The sequence below is a fragment of the Heloderma suspectum genome, chromosome 1 (genome assembly GCF_057233095.1).
Source record: "Heloderma suspectum isolate Gila_16-S chromosome 1, 16-S_ref, whole genome shotgun sequence".
In the NCBI taxonomy this organism is placed as follows: domain Eukaryota; kingdom Metazoa; phylum Chordata; class Lepidosauria; order Squamata; family Helodermatidae; genus Heloderma; species Heloderma suspectum.
In genome coordinates this window covers 352,905,610-352,927,582 of record NC_139458.1, presented here as the reverse complement: position 1 = coordinate 352,927,582, position 21,973 = coordinate 352,905,610, and the positions used below count along the sequence as shown (strand labels likewise).

At 41.2% G+C, this 21,973-nt stretch overlaps 1 protein-coding gene across 7 annotated transcripts in view; it reads right to left on the bottom strand.

Moving 5' to 3' along the window:
• Window positions 1-21,973, bottom strand: part of ZDHHC14 (zDHHC palmitoyltransferase 14) — a 136,206-nt gene that overhangs the window by 37,017 nt on the left and 77,216 nt on the right. For 3 of the 7 annotated variants that reach the window (XM_084827914.1, XM_084827913.1, XM_084827915.1), the window contains one exon: window positions 10,056-13,767. The exons of 1 other annotated variant lie outside the window; for it this stretch is intronic. In XM_084827914.1, the coding sequence (XP_084684040.1) occupies window positions 13,366-13,767 (402 nt within the window). In that variant the 3' untranslated portion in view covers window positions 10,056-13,365. Of the gene's footprint in view, window positions 1-10,044; window positions 13,768-21,973 lie in introns of those variants that run through there. 3 more of the 7 variants (XM_084827917.1, XM_084827916.1, XM_084827918.1) reach the window with 2 other exon arrangements.

Genomic DNA, 21,973 nt, shown 5'->3' with positions numbered 1-21,973 from the left:
TTCTTCCAGCAGCGTGATCAACTTGCACCTGTTGCACGTGTAGGCCATGTTGTTCTCAGGCAAGAAAACAAACGTGGCACACACCTTGCAGGTCACCACCACTGGAGAGTCTTGTCCTTCCATAGCCTCTTTTCCCTTTTTGTGACTAACTTCCTGGTTGTTCTAGAGTAGCCTGTGCCTCAGCTGGGAGGCGGGAAACAGACTGAAGCTTCCTGCCCACTCAGCTGCTGGGAGTACTCAGGCCACCCCACCCCACCCCAATTAACTGAAGCTCTCAGGGCACCTGGTGAGCTCACAGCCACTCAGAAGGAAGTGAACAGCCCTCCGGGCTTCCTCCAGCCCACTTACCTCTTTGCCTTTGTCTCCTTTGTCTCTTCCGCCACTGCAGCTCCCCTGGCCAACTCCTGTTTGCTCCCCCTGTTTGCTCTCTCGCTGTCTGGGAGCTTGCTTGCTTCTGTAGTCCCTAGACCAGCTGGAGCAGCTTCCTCAGCTCTGCTCAGCTGGGAGGCAGGAAACAGCAGTGAGAAGCGAGAGCATTCACTGGAAATGTCATCTCAGTGTACTACAGCCATGTGGGGTGGGCAGGGGGAAGGCAAAGACTATTTTGGGAACAATTAGAGAAGAAATTGAAAATCAAAATGTAAACTTGGATTTATTAGTCAGTTGCCTCCTCTACAGGTGATGATCCAGATTTGTGGGTGGCACCTCCTGTTCTGGAATGGATAAGTAGGAATTAAAAGGTATGCTTGCTGCTTTTATTGTTTTTGCAGGTTATGCTCCTGCAAGGATGTTTTGTCCTCCCAAGTACTTTGTCTTTGTTTCAACTTATTCCCACCTGGGTCTTAAAATGACAGTGTGCTGGACTGACAATTGAACATGGATTTGGGCATGACTGACCCAGGTTCATATCCCCGGTGAGCCAAGAATTACAAGAAGGACATTTGCATTTTTTCCTGAGAAGGTAACTGGAAAAAAACAGGTTCAGAAGAACAGTACGGCTGAAAAGGACATCAAGCTCACAACGAAGCTAGTTCTTTTTGCCTTTTGTCATTGTTCTTCCCAAGCTGTTTCTAGTCATTTTTCTGAGCAAATACTTTGGTGCTGGCCACCAAATTCATTAAACACACAAGTTGTGAAACAAACAGAATTATAGCTGACATCCTAATGTTGATAATCAATAAACTGTGCCCTGTTTTTAAAAAATATATATGTATGCTCATCTTACTGTTAAATGACTCTGAATTATGCAATGTATAGCTCAGCTTCATCCCCTGCAGGGCCTATACTACTGAATCATTTATCCATCTGGACCTATGAAAACCACTTACTAGAGAGTTGGCTGTTAGCATTAAGCTTTTGGCACATATTTAAATTATCCCTGAGAACATCTTTGAAATGTAGAAATGCTTGATTTTTCAGACAAGCATTTCATGTAATTACACTTCTGCACATATATACATGATTAATAGTACAATCTCATCCTCAAGTTAAGAATGTAAGAAGAGCTGTGCTGGTGAGACCAAAAGCCTATCTCATACAGCATTCTGTTCCCACAGTGGCTAACAAAGTGCCTCTTTTCAATTTAGCCTTTTAAAATATGTAGTTTTGATGATGATGATGATGATGATGATGGAAGCCCACAAGCAGGATATGAGAACAATAGCCCTCTCCCACTCATGCTATTGTTCTCATATCCCCAGCAACTGGCTTACAACCTCTGATCCTGGAGGTAGAGTATAGCCATCATGACTAGTAGCCATTGATAGCCTTATCCTCCATGAATGTATTTAATTCCCTTTTAAAACCCTCTAATTTGGTGGCCATCACCACATCAAGTGGTAACAAATTCCATAGTTTATGTGCTGTGTTAAGTAGTATTTCCTTATGGAAGATGGAAAAGCACTGGCATAGTATGATCACATTAGCCAGTCCCTGTTAACACCATAGATTTGTATAAGGGCATTATAATATTTGCAGTTTTATTTTATTTATAAAGGACATCTACTGGATTACTCTTATCTACATATTTACTGACACTCTGAAAGAACTCTAAAAAGTTAATGAGACAAGACTTACCTTTTCAGAAGCAATGTTGATCCTTTTTCAGCAGGACTTTAGATGGATGGATAGATGCCCTATGTGAAGCTGCATCCCCGTGGAAAAGCACATACAAACACTCCCATCTTTGATCTGTCATATGAAGGAGGAGTCATACACCAAGACACAGCAGAGTGCTTAATGCATGGACCAATGGCCTGGCCAGTAGTGTAGTCAAGAAACTACTGCCTCTCCTATTGTGAGCTTCTCCACCATAAAAACAACTGAGGTAAGCAAAATTTGAGGGCAGGACTATCTGAAAACACTAGAGGGACAGCAGAGTCAGAACTTTTACTGAATGGCCTCAATAATGGAGCGAGACCTGACACAAGACAGAAATTCAGATATATGAACAGCATGAGGTAGGCCCATGCTTTTCATCTTGATGTGTGACCTCTGTTCCCTTGCTGGGGTTTATATACTCTTGGTACTATGCAATGATTAGCTACTGAGTTAGCTGGTATCCTGTTTTCCAGTGTAGTTGGGACTTGTATGGAAGTGTCTTTACTTGTGACAGCTATTTTGTCCCTGTAACTTTACAGTGGTGGGAGAAGTGGAATCTAGCCTTGCAGGAGGATAGGATTCCAATGATGATGGCCACCCCACCCTTTCCTACCCTCTTGTCCTTCTTTAGTTAGAACAGTATAGCACTTATGCTGACTTAAAGTGATGAGAGAAGAACAATATCACTACACTGTCACAACTGGAATTACACTAGTATAGGGGATTTAATCCTCTTATCTAGCTGGTATAACTTTGCCCAAATGGGAACGGGGTGGAAACAGGCTGTAAGCACACAGAAAAACATGATAGCCAGTCAGAGAGGCTAAAGAGCCTTGGGGGGGGGGGATGCATACACCAGAGACATTTGGAGAGGGGCACTGTGGATAGGTGTTTCTATGTTAATGCTAGAAACCATCAAGGCAAGATGGAAATGTTGGAGTGCTTGGTTTTAAAGGAGAACTTTAAAGGAATCGGCATAATGGAATGTAGAGAACCAGTGGGGTACAGTCATCTCTGGATACAAACGCCATAGGAAGGCTGAGGAAGAGTGTACACCTACAGAGCGGGTGGTGTAGCTCTGTATGTCAAAAAGGGCATAGTGTCAAAAGAACTGGAAACCATAAAAGGGGCAGTCTCCTCGACAGAGTCACACCAGCCTAAAATCCTGCATTTAAAATGGGGCTTTCTGCTTCCTTTTTAAAAGCAGGATCACAACAGACTCCCTTGACATGTGCTTCCTTTCCCCCACTCCCTTTCTTCTCCCTCTCCCCTCCCCGCTCCTTCTCCCCCTTATCTGAGTCTTCCATATTTCAGTGATCTAGCACCTGTTCTTGCAGCTTTTCCTTTTTCACAGAGGGAACTCAAGTGGAATAGAAGAGGGGAAATTTGATAGCTCATTATCTCCAACCTATTTAAAAAAGGAACAAAGGTCATTTAGCGCAGGAGACGCCCTGGAGGTTCACGACGTCATCTAAAGGGCCTGCAAACGTCCATGAGTGAGCAATCTCAATAGAAGGATAAGAGTTTTGTGTGAAGGAGCCCACTAACATCTGCCTGACCCAGAGACTCAGAGTGATCTTGAGATGGAGAACAAAACCAGGAGAGCATCCAAAGGTGAAAGTGTTGTAGTAATGGGTGACTTTAGTTACCCTCACATAGAGTTGAATAAATGCATGTTCCAGTCACAGAAGAGGTAAAATTTCCTCAGTAACCTAAATGACTGTGCCCTCGATCAGTTGGTTATGAAACCAACCAGAGGAATGGATCCTGGACTTAATCCTAAGTGATATCCAGGACCTAGTGTGAGATGTCCAGGATAGTATTTAAGAAACATATATACAATATAACATTAAAAGACTTCAGCAAACTAAACATCCTGAAAAGACTTGAAAAAGTCTTTTCACGGCTTTTGTCATTTATAAAGACAAAAATAAAATAAAAAGCATTAAAAAAAAAAAAAGTCTTCACCTGGCACAAAAAGGATGAGAGACACCTCCAGCTGAGCTTCCCTGGAGTGAGAATTTAAGAGGTGAGACACCACAGTAGCAAAGGCCCTGTCCCAGAGTCTATATGGCTAGGATCCCTGGATGATGCATTGGGATGGGTGTGTGGGGGAAGAGAATATGTCACGGACTGCACCCAAAAAACTGCCTGCTCTTTTGACTGTGCAGTTAGGGTGTTGCTCCATGGAGCAAGAGGGCTGCGGTTCTAATCTCACTGCTGTATCCTTTTTTCATCTAAAATTATTGTTGCCAGCAGGTTGCCCCAACAAAGCCACATGTGCACCTCGCACATGTGGTTGGGCTTAAACTCAGAACTATTTTGCCCCACTGCTTTGCTCTTTCCGATTGAACTACCAGCCAGGTCACTGTGCTGCCTCCTGTGTCCTTCCTGTTGGACTGCACTTTCTTCCTTGTCCAAGTGGCCCCTTTCCCCTCACACAAACAACAGCACAAATGCATTGTGTGCAATGTTATCACCATTATCTGTGTTAAGTAGCATAGGAGCAAACAAGTCCTTGTCAGTGGGGATCCCATATGCAGACCTCCTAATGACTACGAAGCTGTCCATTTCCTGCCAGGCCCTTGCCAGTTCCCTGGCAAAAAGATTGTTCTACTGCTGGCTTTATTTGGACAGGAAGGGAACTCCTGTCTGAGTAAAGCACTGGAATTTTGTGTCTTCAGACATAAACTGTTTTTCTCCTGATCACTGTGGAATTAGCAATTCTGACGAAGGCATTATAGCCCACTTTTGGCAACATCTTGTCATTGGGGGGGGGGGGGATGCTGACTGGGGTCTGTGATGTCTTCCTCCCATTTCCATGTGTTGATTGGTATCTTGCATGCATGGCTAATGTGGATGCATTATTGTTAAGTGACACTGTGACTAGCAAGTAGCAATGGAGTGGATAGGGATAATGTGGGAATTATTGTCATTGTTGCTACATTGGCTCTCCACCACTCCCACCATTATTATGCTTTGATATTGCTGCTGAGTATTAGATTCATCTAGCTAAATGATATGAATATAAGTTCTGGTGTAGTGGCAGCCATCATAGCTAGACCACATGATTGATCTGCCCATTAATATATTCACGTATTGCTAGGGCTGTGATTTTAAGTACTTGGAAGTAAATCCCACTGGGATCTATGGGATTTACTACCAAGTAAAAGTATTTAGGATTAAAATGTGTAAACATTTGTTAATTAACAGGCAAATCCTGCAGATGGCTGTGCTACTAAGTAAATGACTAAGTTATTCTATACCAGCAGCTCTACCGCTGCAGCATCAAAAACCCAGTGCTGTCACATCGCGCTAACACACCAGACATTATAATGGAGTCATAGGAAAAGAGAGAAGTATAGATTTGAGAGGAGGAAATAAAAACAGATGGAGGTGGGAGACACCCTTCCTGCTACAAGTCATAGAATCACGGAATCATAGAACAGTAGGGTTGGAAGGGGCCTACAAGGCCATCGAGTCCAACCCCCCGCTCCATGCAGGAATCTAAGTCAGAGCATCCCTGACAGTTGGCTGTCCAGCCTTCTCTTAAATGCCTCCAGTGTGAGGAAGCCCACTACCTCCCTAGGGAATTGGTTCCATTGTCGTATTGCTCGAACGGTCAGGAAGTTTTTCCTGATGTTCAGCTGGAATCTGGCTTCCTGTAACTTGAGCCCATTATTCCGTGTCCTGCAGTCTGGGATGATCGAGAAGAGATCCTGGCCTTCCTCTCTGTGACAAACTTTCAAGTACTTGAAGAGTGCTAGAGCACTATCATCTCTCCCCTCAGTCTTCTCAAGGCTAAACATGCCCAGTTCTTTCAGTCTCTCTTCATAGGGCTTTGTTTCCAGTCCCCTGATCATCTTTGTTGTCCTCCTCTGAACCCTCTCCAGCTTGTCTGCATTCTTCTTAAAGTGCTGTGCCCAGAGCTGGACACAGTACTCAAGATGAGGCCTAACCAGTGCTGAGTAGAGGGGAACTAGTACATCACGGGATTTGGAAGCTATGCTTCTATTAATGCAGCCCAAAAGAGCATTTGCCTTTTTTGCAGCCACATCACATTGTTGGCTCATCTTCAGCTTGTGATCGACAACCATTCCAAGATCCTTCTCACTTGTAGTGTTGTTGAGCCAAGTATCCCCCATCTTGTAACTGTGCATTTGGTTTCTTTTTCCTAGGTGCAGAACTTGGCATTTATCCCTATTAAATGTCATTCTATTTTTTTCAGCCCAGTGCTCCAGTCTATCAAGATCACTTTGAATTTTGTTTCTGTCTTCCAGGGTATTAGCTATCCCGCCCAATTTTGTGTCATCTGCAAATTTGATCAGCATTCCCTGCCCCTCCTTCTCCAAGTCATTAATAAAAATGTTGAAGAGCACTGGGCCCAGGACCGAGCCCTGCAGTACCCCGCTCATTACCTCTCCCCAGTTTGAGAAGATCCCATTGTTAAGCACTCTTTGAGTCCGATTCTGTAGCCAACTGTGGATCCACCTGATAGTTGTTTCTTCTAGCCCACTTTGAGCTAGTTTGCTCATCAGGATATCATGGGGGTCTTGGTTGAAAGCTTTGCTGAAGTCGAGGTATATTATGTCCACATTTCCTCCTATTTCTAAGCTGCAGCAGTAGAGAGTGTAGGGACAGCCTTTGTGAAACAACATTATAGACCTGAACATATTACATATAACTTATTTTATTAATAGTCAAATAGCAAACAGTTGAAAATGGACTCTTTGTTTTTTGATTATCCATACCTTTATTTGCATGGTTTTCAGTATATTTTGACAATATATTTAACAATATATTTGGGCTTGTGAGAGTCCGAAACTAAATTCCTTCATTGCCCCAGGAATCAGTCTGATGAGTATTTACAATTTCAGTAACATGTGCATGGTTTTTGCCCTATTTTAAGGCATAATCTACTACTCACTACTGCTGTATGTCCTTCATTCATTCAATAGGGCTTTCATGAGACTCAAAGACGAATAAACACATCAAGCCAAACAACACAATTTAAAGACAAAGAATCCTTTGCCAGTGTTATGGACTACTGAAAGTCATGCATATCCCTCTGAAAAAGTGAAATAACTTGAATACAGTAATGGCTCATATTAGTAAGCACAGTCTGTGTTAGGTTTGTCTTGTCTGTCCTCAAAATTAGAGGAACATATTTCTGGAAATTCTCTTTGCAAAACCACAGGCAAACTAGAAAGCAAATTAAAATAAATTCTTAGACTTTGTTCAAAAATGAATTTGAAATTATAACTATTTGCATAGTATTTATTATTAATTGCTGCAAAGATTTAATTTGGAACATTTAAAAGTTTACTTGTTATAGAATACCATAAATCTGAGTTTGTGGATTAATTACAGTAAGCTAATGGTCTGTGACGTCTGTGCTTGCGCTCGTGCATTGGTGTTGTATCCCTCCCTCCCCAGCAAACCAGCATTATTTTTGCAAGAGCACAGTATTCATGCATGGTTCAGTGAGATCTAAACCAGTGACTAATATTTCCTGTTTCCCTTAATGCAACGCTTAAGCGACTGTGTGACGTGGTTTTGCTGCAGTCATTGAAACAGAAACATGCAGTAATGGTATTTAATTGGAAGACAGAATACTGACAAGTTGTCAGTTGTAATTAAACCAACAACAACACTAAAAGGGTATTTGGAACCACACTCAGCAAGCTAGTATGCAGCATAGTAGCCCTGGCAAGGCTTGAACCAGAAACCCTGACTGCTCCAGGAGTTATGAACAAGAGCCATCAAATATCTGAAGCTTCGAAATGGGATCCTCTTACCTCTCCTCGTTTGGACAAATGTTAGTTAACTCCCTTCTTCAGCTGGCTTCCCACATCCCACAACTCATTTGCTTTACCCTGTACAACTGAGCAGAAGCCCTGCCCATTTCTTACTATCTACTACACTGCTTCTTGTTCCCGCTCCTTCCTCCCTGCCTGTACTTTTAGTCTAGTGCCCTGGCTAGCAACCAATTTTTAACAAGAGCCATCATTTTTGAATTGAGCAAAGTTAATTAAATCCCCTCCAGTCAGAATCAAGACAAGCAAAGGGTTCTTTGGCTCTGTCCTCTATAACATGATCAGCAACAAAACCTTAGGTAGAGTTTCCACCCATGCTTCAGCTGCTCTCTCTCATTTGAAGCTGTCTTGGCTCATGCATGGGAGTGAGCAGCTGATGAATGTGATAAAGGAAGGGCTCTGCTAACAGTTTTGCTTGAGAGCTAGTGTGTGGTGTACTGGACATAGACCAAGCAGATCTGTGTTCAAATCCCCTGTTAGCCATGAAGTTTGCTGAGTGACCTTGAGCCTCCACATCCCCCGGTATAACTTACTTTCACAGAGTTGTTATGAAGGGATGGGACCATGTAAGGTGCCCTCAAGTATCTGGATGAAGGAGATAAAATTTAGTTTTGTTAATGTTCATACTGCAGGGGTGGAGTTTTAAGTGAACCATTTGCCTTAGTCTCAGTCAGGGAGAGAGCAATTTAGGTACAGAATGGGATATAGAGGCCTTGGAGAACAGGCTAAACTAGGGGGCAGAAGGGAGCCTCATGAGAGCAGTTATCTAGGCCTGATCTAGTGCCTGCTTGAGATGATGGCCTTGGATGTAATACAAGACCCTGGCTCTCAATTATAATTTTTGATCAAAGTACACAGCTTTAACTTGCTTGAGGCTATTACACAGCATATGTGGATATTTACTCCTTACTACCACTCGTGCAAACTCTGTGCTACTAGCTGAGTAACTGATAAATTATTCCTGACAATACTAGTCACATTTACTTCTTGATAAATTCCTCATATAGTCATTAATCATATAATGTACCTTTTGTAAAAAGAAAATAATCTTTGAAACATGAACACTTTCACAACTGCTTTGCCCTTATTTGAAAAACTGTTTTAAGAATGTGCATTGCTATTTAATCATGTGAATATAGAATTACTTTTCAAAATGCAGGTATCTGTGGGCTACATTCAACATTGCAAAAGCAGAATTCCATTTGCACAACAGCCCTTTCCCATTCTCTCTTCCCCCCTGCAGGCCCCCATGCATCCCCAAAATCTGCTCCAGAGGGTCCCCCAACCCTCCAGAACAGGTTTGAGGAGTGCAGGGGAGCGGGCAGGAAAAGGGGGAATCTGTTGCACTGGCAGATACAGTTCCATCATGGATAGGCACAATTGGCTTCCACCCTCTATAAACAAAAGAGGATTAAAAAAAACAACCCCTCAACCATCACATTTCCTTGTATCTTCATCTTCCAAGGGTGGAAATATGTCTGTAAACGTCACTATCCAAAAACATATTTCTACTAGATAAGCCTGCATGGGAACTATCCAGAGCTTTGAATAAAAATATACATTTAAAAACATAGCTCTACCTAGCCAGTGTGATCAAATAATAGTGTTGGGTTTTAGCCTTGGATGTCTGAGTTGAAATGTGATTTTGTCTCACTCTGGATTGGTTCACACTACCCCTGAAGGGTCAGGTATGCAGCCTAGGAGTGCTCCTAGACTTGGTGCTGTTTATGGAGGTGCAGGTGACATCAATTGCCAGGAGTGCTTTTTACCAGCTTAGGCTGGTTTGGTAGCTGTAGCCATTTCTAGAAAATGATGATCCAGCCACAGTGACACATCCCTTCATTACATCCAGGTTAGTTACTAACCTGTGCTACCCTTGAAGATGGTCTATACACTGGCAATATTAACGATTCTTCTTCCAAAGCTACTGTATAGCTATTAACTAATAATTGCAATTAAAATAAACATGTACTCAGTTCCATCGTTTTCCAGCAGATGTCATCATGAGGCAACAGCAGAAGATCTACTATGTATGTCACAGTAACTAAAACAAACAGATATATTAGGGGTGGTGAAGAGAAAAAAGAGCTTTAAATCAAGGTAAAGGGGAAAAAAGACAGAAAGGAATGCTTTAAAATGCTGTATTTTTTATTCTTCAACACAAGTCAAAAATATTATAAACAGCAAAAAATTACTGTACATCAATGCAAACGGAAGGAATAAATTTGCTCTAAAATAGGTATTCACAGTACTTTATTCCTGTCATCAAGCATTTCCTTTCCCTCAAGCACTAAGTAAACCAAACAAGGTATTCTAATGTGGCAGTGCACCATTTTAAACCTTTACATAAGAGAGAGAGAGAGAAAGAGATGCTTAACAACAATTGCATGCAACATTCTCACACCCCTGCCTCAGTAAAAAATACTACCAGAACCATATTATGGACCAACACCATATGTGATGCTATTTCCTAGTGGCTAGAGTATCCAAATGCTACTATTAAAAAAAACCTAAGTATTTCTCTGAAAATGTAAGCAGATGAATTTTTAAACAGTCCTACTCCTTTGTGTAAGCTCCACAGCTGTGAAATTATAATGGCAAAGTAAAATATTAATCACCGCTGATTTTCTACACTAGGGAACGGAGGCTCCATGGATTCATAGAATAGCAGTGTCTGCAGAATTAATAAAATATGAAGATGTGTTTTGTTAAACAGATACACTGAGTGAATCACGTATTGGTGTTTTTAAAAAAATAAATTTCGGAAGGTCATTGCTTATGTGGATCTTCTCCTTCTACTGTCAAAAATGACTACAAACCCTATTTTAATTCAATGAGCCAAAAAAGGAAGTACTTAAAAAAAAATCTATCTTCCTTCTCACTAAAAAATGTTGCAAAAACATAGTGCATGTTATAGATAGGAAAGTTAGGAAGAAATCAAAGTCCATCAAATTTCCAGGGTGTGCGGTGTAATTCACATTACATATCTCTGCATCCTTCATAACATTACTAGCTCACTAACTTAAAAGCTGATTTGGGATTGTTGTCTATGAGGTGTTTTGACTGTTGTATGGAGACGGTGAAATTTATGTCAGGGATTTTCAAAGGAAATCAACTCCATTCATCTCCACTGAAAACATCTCGCCAATCAGTGCATTTACTGCTGTGTTATTGGTTCTTATAGCTGTTTAAGCTCTTTTATATAGCTCCTGCCAGTACAGTAATCAAACATTAAGCCAAGAAAATTAATCTCAAAGTTGTTTTTTTCTTTGGAATAGGCATGCGCTAAAGGAAATAACGTATGCAGGATTTTAAAGAAATCCTATGAGGTCAGACAGAAAAAGAGACAATATCCCTTTATATGAAACCTTGTAAACATTGTAATAGCTCACAACCATTACATTTTAATGGCTCATAATCAGATAACTGCAGATCATGCATAGCTTTCTGCGAAATGGAAAAAAGAGAAACCTGTGGATATCAAAATTTTCTCTAGCTATTTTCTATACATGCAAACAAAGTGATATTCTGTATCACCATTCAGAGAAAAATAATATATTTTATAAAATTGCACACAGTGTGAAGGTTCTTGCCAGTAGGTCATCTGGCATTTTTGTAATAGAGATGGCCTTATTCCAATTAAAACATTGTGCTTTTATTTTCCTTTTAATTGTCTTTTTCCACGTCTCAGAGATGCAACAAATTCATGTCTCCATGATCCAAATTTTTAAAAGTATTTGCCTGCAGTGATGCTTTAAATGTTTTAAAAACATTTTGCACTAAATTTTGTCCTGAGAAAAGATTATTGCAGGTCCTAGCATCTTAAAAAGCATGGCAAGATGCTGTGATATATAAAATTTGAATTCTCATTGTATGTTCTTTTTGAGCAATCCCTGAGGGGAATTTGTTTTAAGCCATAACTATTTTTTTTCTAATCTCAATGCATCAAATAATTCTGTATCATAACTACATCAACTTTAAACTAAAAATCGAAGTTGAAAATAACCATGACTGGATGGCAGCTATTGATCACATATAGCTTAGGTAAGTTCCAGTGACATCTCTTCCTTTGCCAAAATCTAGAACCTTGACATCCTTACCTTGCAAATCTCCTACTGAGAGATTCTTCTTGGTACTCTTGCTATGGCCTTCAAAATGAGATATTTGGTTTGATTTAAAGGAGTCCTTCTGTGAACGCAAGGGCGGAGGCTCCTGCAAACAGAAGGAAGGGGGAGGCAATTTTTGCCATCCAGCTCCCTGCACCACTTCCATGCTGATCTGGAGAAACCCCCACCCCTCTTGAGCAGACTTTCAGGGGGGATAGAGGGAAACTGATGACTATTTGCCCCCCTTGTATTTATGGGAGCTCTGCTAGATCAAAGTCCCTTCTGCAAATGGAAGGGGATTTCTGGATCCAACCCTCTAAGTTAGTTATTTCAACACAGAAATCAATTGTAGGCATATTGTGTCCTAAAATCGAACAGCATATTTATAAAACCACACACAATACTAAAATCAGTTCATAATTTGATTGTAGGAATTCCTTTGGACTTCTTAACTGCATCAGCTTAAGGAAAAAAGATTTGTAATCCACCTGTAGCTGTTTTGCTGTCAGCTCTTTATGGATATAACTGCAATTCAAATAGAGGATGCCATTTTACTGGGTGTCATATCTAATGCTATCTCATGTGTGGATGTGGGTGGAGAGAAATCCATGGTATGGCACAACACAATACCTTATTTAGATACACAAGACTTAAATGATATGCAAAAATTGGTAGCCCTTCACATCTGAAGTACTACCAGTTCATTTATTTATAACAACCTTGACTGTTGGTTTAAAAAAAAAACATTTGTCCATTACTTTATTGTACTGTCTTTTACATGAAACAGCACTTTAGAACTCACAATAATAAAGCAGCACTTCCTCTCAATACCAACACTACTGTAACATACACTGTAGTGTGGTGTGCAAATCCACAGTCACAGTCCTTATTGGTTTTGAATTAATTAAATGGCAATCATCTGTTTCAAATATCAGTAGCACAGTAACATGAAAAGGGTGGCCCATCTGGGTACAAAGGCAATTTTACACAAAGAATTTCATAAAACATGGAATATGATGCTTAGTTCCAGTAATATTTTTAAGTACTATAATAATCAACGTTGTAGTACCAGGATTCCAAGCTGCTGGACACCATTAGTCACCAAACAAGTTTAATGTACATTTCTGTTATTTAGACATTGTCACCATCGAATCCAAGCCACCAATAAATTGGCTATTAAACAAATGTTATAACTCCACTGCACAAAAATAATTTGTCCTTTTAGTATTCATTATATAGTAAAGTTTCAGTAAGTTACATGTCACAGAATCCAAAAGTGGCATTGCAAGTTTTTTCTTGTTGGTAAATAAAGTTGGTATAATCACTGTCATATTTAAAATTGCTCAGACTGAGCTGAGTTTCACAAGGCCACGTACTGAGTCTTCATGCAATGAGTCTTGGCTGGCTAGGCTGAGGATATGCATGGTACGGCTGTGTGTCAAGGGACTCCCAAGTGGCAACATACCAGGTGGTGATGGAGCTTCCTCAGGAGTAAGAAACTGATGACTTTCAAGGTCCTGTTTTAATGGTATCATGTCTGTCAAACCTGTTTCTGATGTGAGATTTGGCATGGAGGAGGGTGGTGTTGGTTGCCCTAGTGTTAATGTGGCACAGGGAGCACTGATAGAGGTCTTTCCAGGTAAAGGTAGCTCTTCACTACTTATCCTGGGCTCGCTCTGGAGAAGTGGTGTGGCAGCAGCCTGCAAAACGAATTTAGTGCTCTGAATGCACTGATCTTGATCACACTGAAGAATTGAAGGGTGCCAAAATTATATATATATATGACATATGAGAGAAAGACAAGCAAAGATGGAAGGATATGGGCAAAAGAGGAATGGGATGTGAAGAGAAAGAAGAGCATTGTTAGTAATACAGCTTTGTTAGGCTGACAAACAGAGCATGCGCAACATCTTAGTGCATTCCAGGGAAATGACAGTATACGTTATGACAAGCATTCACTGTATAGGAAAGTCAGAGTCCTCATTTATCTCCAAAGAAATAATCTAAATAATGCTGACTTCTCCCATTTACAACTGTATTTATATTCTTCTTTGTAAGTCTTGTGGCTAGCCTCATCAGGTTTTGCTTTTGATTGCTACATAAAGCCAGAGCACCTTTCAAACAACTGTTGAGCAGGTTGAATGCTACCCCTTTTTCTCTAGGTTGGCTTTGCACATGCATTTAACACAGAGAGGTCTGCAGTACGCTGTATGTGTGGTGGTTGGCTCCATTCATACAGATGCCCATTCAAAGTTCATGCTTCTGATAATTTCTGGTAACAGACTTTGTATAACATGGCACTGAATGAGATATCTAGCAATATGCTTTTTGATAACATACTACAGGAGGAGCTGTAGCCTCATCAAGCAAAAAGCCTATTATGGGAAATTACAACAAGCACAGGCTTTAAGCGTGCATAACACCAAGCACCACCTACATGGAAAACAGTTGACTCAAAAATAGTAGGGCTGTGCACCGCTTGGTCCAAAGTCTGAATAATGAGGCCAAGTGGCCTGATTTGGAGGTGCCTCGTTGCAATCAGAAGTGGATCAGAATAGCGACGAGGCACCCCGAAGTGAAACAGCTCATCGATGAGGCGCCTCATCGGCCTCAGAGATTCATAGCTCTTCTTATGCCTTCTGAGCAGCCCAGACAAGCCGTTTCAAAAATGTATTAACTTATGAAAGATCACACAGAGGAGGGGGAGGAGGAGGCGCCAAATGTATCAATTCGAGAGAGATCTGGCCACCAGGAGAGGCAGAAGATGAGGAGGGAGGGGGGAAGGGGAGAGGAGGCGGAGGAGGAGGGAGGGAGCTTTGCTGTGAGTCAGCCTCTGTTTGCTCATTGTGAGAGAGGTGGTGTTACTAGAGTGGAGAGGACTCTGTCTGAATGTTATTTGGTTAGAGCAGTGGTCTCCAAAGTGGGGTGCACACACCCCAGGGGGTGTGCAAGATGATCCATTGGGGTGTGCAAGCCGCCTGATAATTGAGCAGCCTCCCACTGCCCTGACGAGCTGCCATTTTGTGCAATGATGGTGGTAGCGGCAGGATGGGACAGGAGCCGAGAGGGAAGCTCCATGGCATTTCTTTCTTGGCTCCTGTCCTATCCTGCCTCTGTTGCAGCCACTGAGATCAACTACGCCAGTCTCTGGCAGGCATGGCAGAGGAAGCTGTGGCACCGGAGTAGCTGGCATCCTGCTGAAGGAGAGTGGGAAGATTAACCCTTCCCACTCTCCTTTGGCAGAGTGAAGCCAAGAAGAAAGCACGTGCTATGACAGCTATGTTAGACTCTCCCCACCCCACCCCACCCCTATTCTGTAATAGGTTTACTGTTAATTCTTCTTGTTTGTTCATTCAAAAATCCAGAAAATTTCACTGTAGTTGCTTATCTTCTCCCCACCTTTTCAATTTTCTTTCAACCATTAGTTTCCCCTTACTTTGATTCTGTCTAGATTTTTTATAAATATATAGTACTTTCTTTTCCTTGTTCTTGGCTTCCCTCCACCCCCCTCTTCTCAATTCCTGTATTCCTTCCCTTCCCATTTTTATCTCTTTTCCCTAAAAAAATAATAATAATAAAAACCCTTTCTCTTCTGTTAGGATTATAGTTAGTCATCGTCCCCCGCCCCCGCTTGTAGTTTAGTGTTTGCTTTTCTTTTGCTCTTGTGTGTGTGCTTGTGTCGTGTGGACAAGCAATGTGTGTCAAAGGACTACACATAGTCCACATTTCCAAAAACAGTGGGCAAAGCACTACACACAGTAACAGCTATTATTTAAATAATATTAACTACACTGTGTGTTGCAAAGCAAGCAAGCCCAATATGAGGCATCTTTGGGCCCTTGGCAGGGGCAGAGGTGAGGGAGGTGCTCCTGTGCCCTCCTGGCAGGGTTTCTGTGTTGCTTCCTGCCTCTGTCAGTCCAGCAGACAACTGTTGTTGCCCTTTGTTCAAGTCAATGTGCCCACCTGGCATGGCTGCTGTCTTTGTTTGCTTCCTGCCTACCAGCCAGTGTTTTCCCAGACAATTCAGCCAAAGAGACCCTGAGATGAATAGGAAAGCACTACTAGGGGAAAGGAGTTACAAGCAGTTCAAAGAAACCTACAGCAGAGATTAGGGATAGTGATCTCCCCAACGCTTCAAAACCTAACTTGATTATCCCTTCATGAATTTTGGTTTGAGTTTCTGAGAACAACACATTTTACCTGTGCCTTGCACAAAAACTAGTGGGCCAAACTGTCTGAGATTTGGCAGGTGGGATGCTCTCCAGGGGGCTGAGAGTTCCCCAAATTGCATGTATTTATCATGAAAACTGAAAAAGTTATGTCTGTTTGTGCTTTTCCATGCAAGTAAATGGGAAAGCGCCAAAAACAAGTGATTTGGATATCCAAATCCCGATTCGGATCTGAGTCGAAGCGGATGGGGTCCAAATCAGTCCGAGGCTAGTGCACAGCCCTAAAAAATAGTGGGTTGTATCCAATGGTTACATGAGCAGAAAGCAGTTTACACAACCAATCTTTCTCATCCCCTCCTCCTCCCCTGAACCCCCACCCCCACGCACACCTCTAGAAGGTTGCGGGGGGGGCTCCTGAACAATGTGGGTTATGTTGCATGGGGCTGCGATGGGCAGGGGGGAACTGCCAGAAATCAGGCAAAGAAATCTTGTGTGAGTGGAGTCATTAAACTGACTCTTCTCTTTGACTTTACTGGTATCAAACAACTCCTGTTGATTAAGACAGGTGCAGATTATAATTTTGTTCAGAGCATAGGCATGTGTCATCAAGTAATTAGTACAACATAAAATGAGAATAAGCTATAAAATTATCATATTATTCAGATGTGAATGAGCCTATAATGGCCAAAGGTAATGGACAAGAATAATATCAGCTCATTTATATGGCCATGAAAGACAGCAATGTATGCTTCTTTAAACATCTGCATCTCATAATGCAGTTGCTTAAAATAAATTAGCAGTTTGTTTTTGCAACAGTTAACTGTTTTATTATGTTTACAAGCAGTATTATAGTTGCTTACAACATTTAAATTTTTCTCATAGTGTCTGATTTAAGCAGTTTTGAAAAACAAGGAAGATTACTAACTGAAGTCAAAATGGGAGGCACAGGATTCTATGGCAGTTGCATTCATAATAAAATAACAACAAAACCAACCAAAATAGCATTTATATAGTACTCTTCCTGAATATTCAAAGCATTTCATGTGCTTGCTTGCTTTATTTATGTATTTAATTTTAATGTTTTTGGATTGCCCCACCACCCAGTGAGTGCTCATAATTATTGTCACTGCAATTCCTGGGTTAAACAACCCTGGAACTGCCGCCATGAGGTACGAACTGGGTCAGAATGTCAACAGCCCTCATAAATCATCCTATAAAGTGGCTTATATTATTCCCACATTATAGGTAGAGGACTGAGAAAGAAAAACTTTGCCTAAAGTCACTTATGTTTATGGATAAGGAGAGATTTGAAATGGGGACTTCCCAGTTCACAACTACTAAACTATAGCAACTCGATCTTGTCCTAGTTAAAAATTTGATCAGATTTTTTTTTTAAAACACACCAGAAAGCCCATCTTGCAATTTTTAGGGCGTAACCCTATGGTGATAGTCAGCCGCTTCCAAACTTGGAGGTCGCCAACTATTCAATGTAGGGCGGGCGGAGCGCAGGGGGGATCTTCTACTCCACCCTCTGGCCACCCTGCATTTGTGGCTAGATGGCTGATTCCAGGGTGCCTCAGAGCAGTGGGGGGGCAGGGAGGCCGGACAGCGCATAGGAAGTGTCGTAACGGCGCTTCTGCAGTTCCCTCTCCTCCCCTGAGAACACCCCCTTCAGCCGCTCTGCACTGTTTATATGAATGTGGAGTCAGGGACAAACTGCGTTGCCTACAAGGAGGCATGGGGGGCGGGGCAGGGAGTTGGGTTTCTGGGAACCAAGCTCCGAGCACTGGCTTCAAGCTCAGTTCTCAGAAACCAAAAAATCCTATGGCTGTCTAGACACTGTCTAGCGGCCATAGGATTGTGCCCTTAGACTCAAAATATGCAAAACGCTTGAAGTTATAATGATATGAGGTTGAGTTGAGGGAGGGAAACCTTGTGTTCAGAACCAGTGACCCTTAGGTTGCTCTCTCGGGGCCTTAGAATAGTTGAATGTTTCTTATATTACCAACCCCATATTTCTGCGCTAAAATGTTTCTAATTTCTACAACTAGATAAAAATATGATCCATATACGTTAAACAAATATGGACACAATCCTCTGCACACTTATGTGGGAGTAAGCCCTACTGAACATAAAGGGACTTGTTGTTGTTGTTGTTCAGTCGTTCAGTCGTGTCCGACTCTTCGTGACCCCATGGACTATAGCACGCCAGGCCTTCCTGTCTTCCGCTCTCTCCCAGAGTGTAAATATGCATAAGATTGTGCTGCACAACTAATTGATTAGGCTCCGAGACATCTCCTTTTTTCTGCAAAAACTGGAACTGTGTCCAGGTGAGGGATGATAGTGGAGAAGGAAAGCATTGGAGGGATGTAGCATCAAATACATTTATAAGGCCTGAACAACTTCTACAGGAAAGGAAAGAGAAGCATGTGGATTGCAGCCATCTTTCTGGTTTCTGAGCCTTTAAACAAACTCTGCACACACATTTTCAAGTTTTCCATAGACATGAGGACTATCAATGTGCTATTTTAAAAAATCAATTAAAATGAAAAATGTTCTGGTTGCTGTACAGTAAGAACTTTTCTACACTAAGCTGTTAATAGGCTGTATGTGCTTTCAGTTTCATCGCAGAATTTATTCCTGAGCACTAGATGAAGAGCGTTTCATTTCCTGCTTTTCTACTACATCAACTTTAGGTGGCACTGTAGTATAGCAGAATAGCACAAATACACAAGAGGAAATCACACTTTCTTTCATTTTCACAATTAAATGCCACATTTTCCCTGCTCTAAAAAAACTTGCTGAAAGCGCTGGTTAGATACAAGCAAAATTGGAGGGTCATGGTGTCGTCTAAAGAACCCATAAATAACTGTGAGTAGGGAGTGATGAGTACACAGCAAGTGTCTTGTGTAGAAAAGGCTTAATTGCATAAATATTCAGTTGGCATATAATCTTGCTTTTTCAGTGGATTAGTGGGAGAATTACACAGATGTATATAACTGCATAATTTTATAAACACAGATGTGAACATGCACTTAGTGCTTCCCCCCCCTTTCTTTATTTACAGCATTTGCCAAAGGTAAAGTAAAAAAAAAAAAATCAAGGTAATGGTCTCCAAAATTCTTTATAAGATATCAGGCTTTGTGAGAGACAGGCTCTTTATCCACAATGTGATGCAATCATAGCCATATAAATTTCTTGAAATCCCAATCTTTAATTTCCTCAAGAGCCATGATTACAAAGGTGTTTGATCTTTTATACAACCTACCCTTCATGCTATATTGTATTTTGTATCATTCTGATATTATTCTTTGGCCAAGTGTATGTTATGTCTGATCCATGTTATTAATAATCACTCAAAACAAATACAAATCACTCAAGGTGCAAAAGACCTAACAGAACTGCACTAGATCAACAATATAAACATAGTATAAAATTAATTGGTATGACTGTTTGTGTGCCAGAAAGTGCTTTACTTATAAACAATGTACAGAATTATCTTATTGGTCTAGTGCAGTTCTGTTAGGTCTCTTGCACTTTGAGTGTTTGTTTTGAGCTGTTATTGGGGACTTTGTCTTTTCTGTTTTGCATACTTATTAATAACATACATGTTTAAAAAATGTTTACTGTCACAAAATGATTGATCCTGAATGCAGTTCACTGTACTTCAGCCTCAGTCTAGGAAACACGTAAGGTGAAATCAGAACCAAAGTATTTATCAACTTCTACATTAAAGATCTAGTTTGATTCATAAATCACCCTTTAAAACATTCAGGGCACTATGGCTAAACTAAGAAAGATAAGCCTTTTTCTTTCAAATGAACACCATATATTAACTACCCTATAAAGTATTTCAAACTGACAAATAAGAATGCATTTATTTATAATCTGATATCGTGAGGTTGGTTTTTTTAGTCGAAATTTCCTTCTTAGGGGCTAAAGAAGCAACAAAACCTATAAGCTCTATATAACTACAGCTCCAAAGTCTGCAGGCAGCATGAATAAACTGGTTGCCTCTGCACGTTAAGTTGTGTGATCTCCTTATGTGCAATTGACTTGACTGCCTTTCTCTTTTCAGTGCCTATTCTGAAAGTATACTCCCGCTTAGAAGCCTATCATAGGTCTTGTCAGTACTAGTGTTTCCACTTCCAGAAGAAATAGGAGGGTTACAGAAAGTTCCTTCTTAAAACAGGAATAATGGGGCAGGTGTTGATCCCATGAAAATACTAATCCTGACCACAGCCATTGAATCAACAGTGTGGCTGGTTAACTGTAGTGTACTGAGTGTAGTTCCCACAGGTTAAGTGAACACTTGGGTTCATTTGAGACACATCCATCCAGCGAGCCCAAAAAAGGCTGCATTTTCAGCAGCTGCCATCCCTAGCCACAATAATCTTTCTTGTTAAGGCGTAACTTAGTAATTCACATTTTGATGGATCTTATGGTAACATGGAAATGGCAGCAGCAATATCATGAGCGATATTAACTCCCCTCCATTTTCACAGCTCCTTTTCAGAGCAGTTACTGCAGGTGAGGAAATTTCTTCTCTATTAACTTCCCATCCCTTAAATTTGCATTAATTCCCTTTCCATTTACTTCCCTTCCAGCCCTTAAATTTGCGCAAATATTCCTGACAGGTTTTTTTTTTTTTTTTATGCTTAGAGGCTGAACAGGACGGAGCAAATGGGGTGCCTGCACCCCTCCCCCATGGGCCCTATTTACTTCATCCAATGCAGCTGCCTTCTCAGGGGTTTTTCTATAACTGTCAAGGAGATTTGTGCACATTTGCTGAGGCAAAGTAACTGAAGCAGCAAGTGACCAAAAAGGAGCTGCAAAAAGAGTGAGAAGTTAATATTTCCCCTTTCTGGAGTAGCTGTAGAGTTGGGAAAGTGTTGAAAAGGTGGAGGACACTGAGAAGTGTCAGTTCAACACTTAATAACCAAGGGTGAGATATTGTGTGTCCCCTGTCTTTTGGTGAACTTACTCGATTCAGCTTTCCCCCCCATTTTCAGTGCTGTTGAACTGTGTTACTGGATCCCTCCTATCTCTTAGTGTTATCTCCCCCACCGCCCAGTTCTTCACAACTGTGCACAAATTAGCCCATATGCAACCTTGTCTTGTCAATTTCCTTGCATATTACTTACTTCACTGTGCTGCTGGCTTTGTCAGATGAAATTTACAAGGAAATTGACCAGGCAAGACTACACATATTGGACAGCCATAAATGTGCAAGCCCAACCTTAAAAAAAAAATATGGCCCCATTTGTGCATTTTTGAGACACCAAAAAATAAGAAACACTAGAAGACGAGAAGAGGTAGCAGTTGGAACAGGGAGGGGGCCAGGACAAGCATACAAGGCGGGTTCTGCCGCAAAGGTGCCTGGGATACATACTGGAGATGGCTGGAGGACTAAGGGGGAAGGAGTGGGAGAACAAGCCAGGGTATTGTCTGTTGGGAGCACCATGGGTTGTTCCACAAACTACCAACCCATCGTGGCTTATTCAAAGGGTGACCTAGCGTGACGTGTGAACCCGCCCTATATTAAAGTGCCAAACAAACAAGACATGCCAAACTTTTGCAGTTTTAAAAGTCTAAACTTTGGTATTGGGTGTTAATTTGCTTTAAACAGTCCTCTCAATATATTAGAACTGCCTGTTCCTCCTTAGAGAAAACTTTCAGCTGCTCAGCCAGAGAAATGTTAGACCAGGAGCCCACTCCTAAAACAAAATACCAATTAATATAAATTAATTTCAAAGGGATTTGCCTTAATGTCTTTATTTTT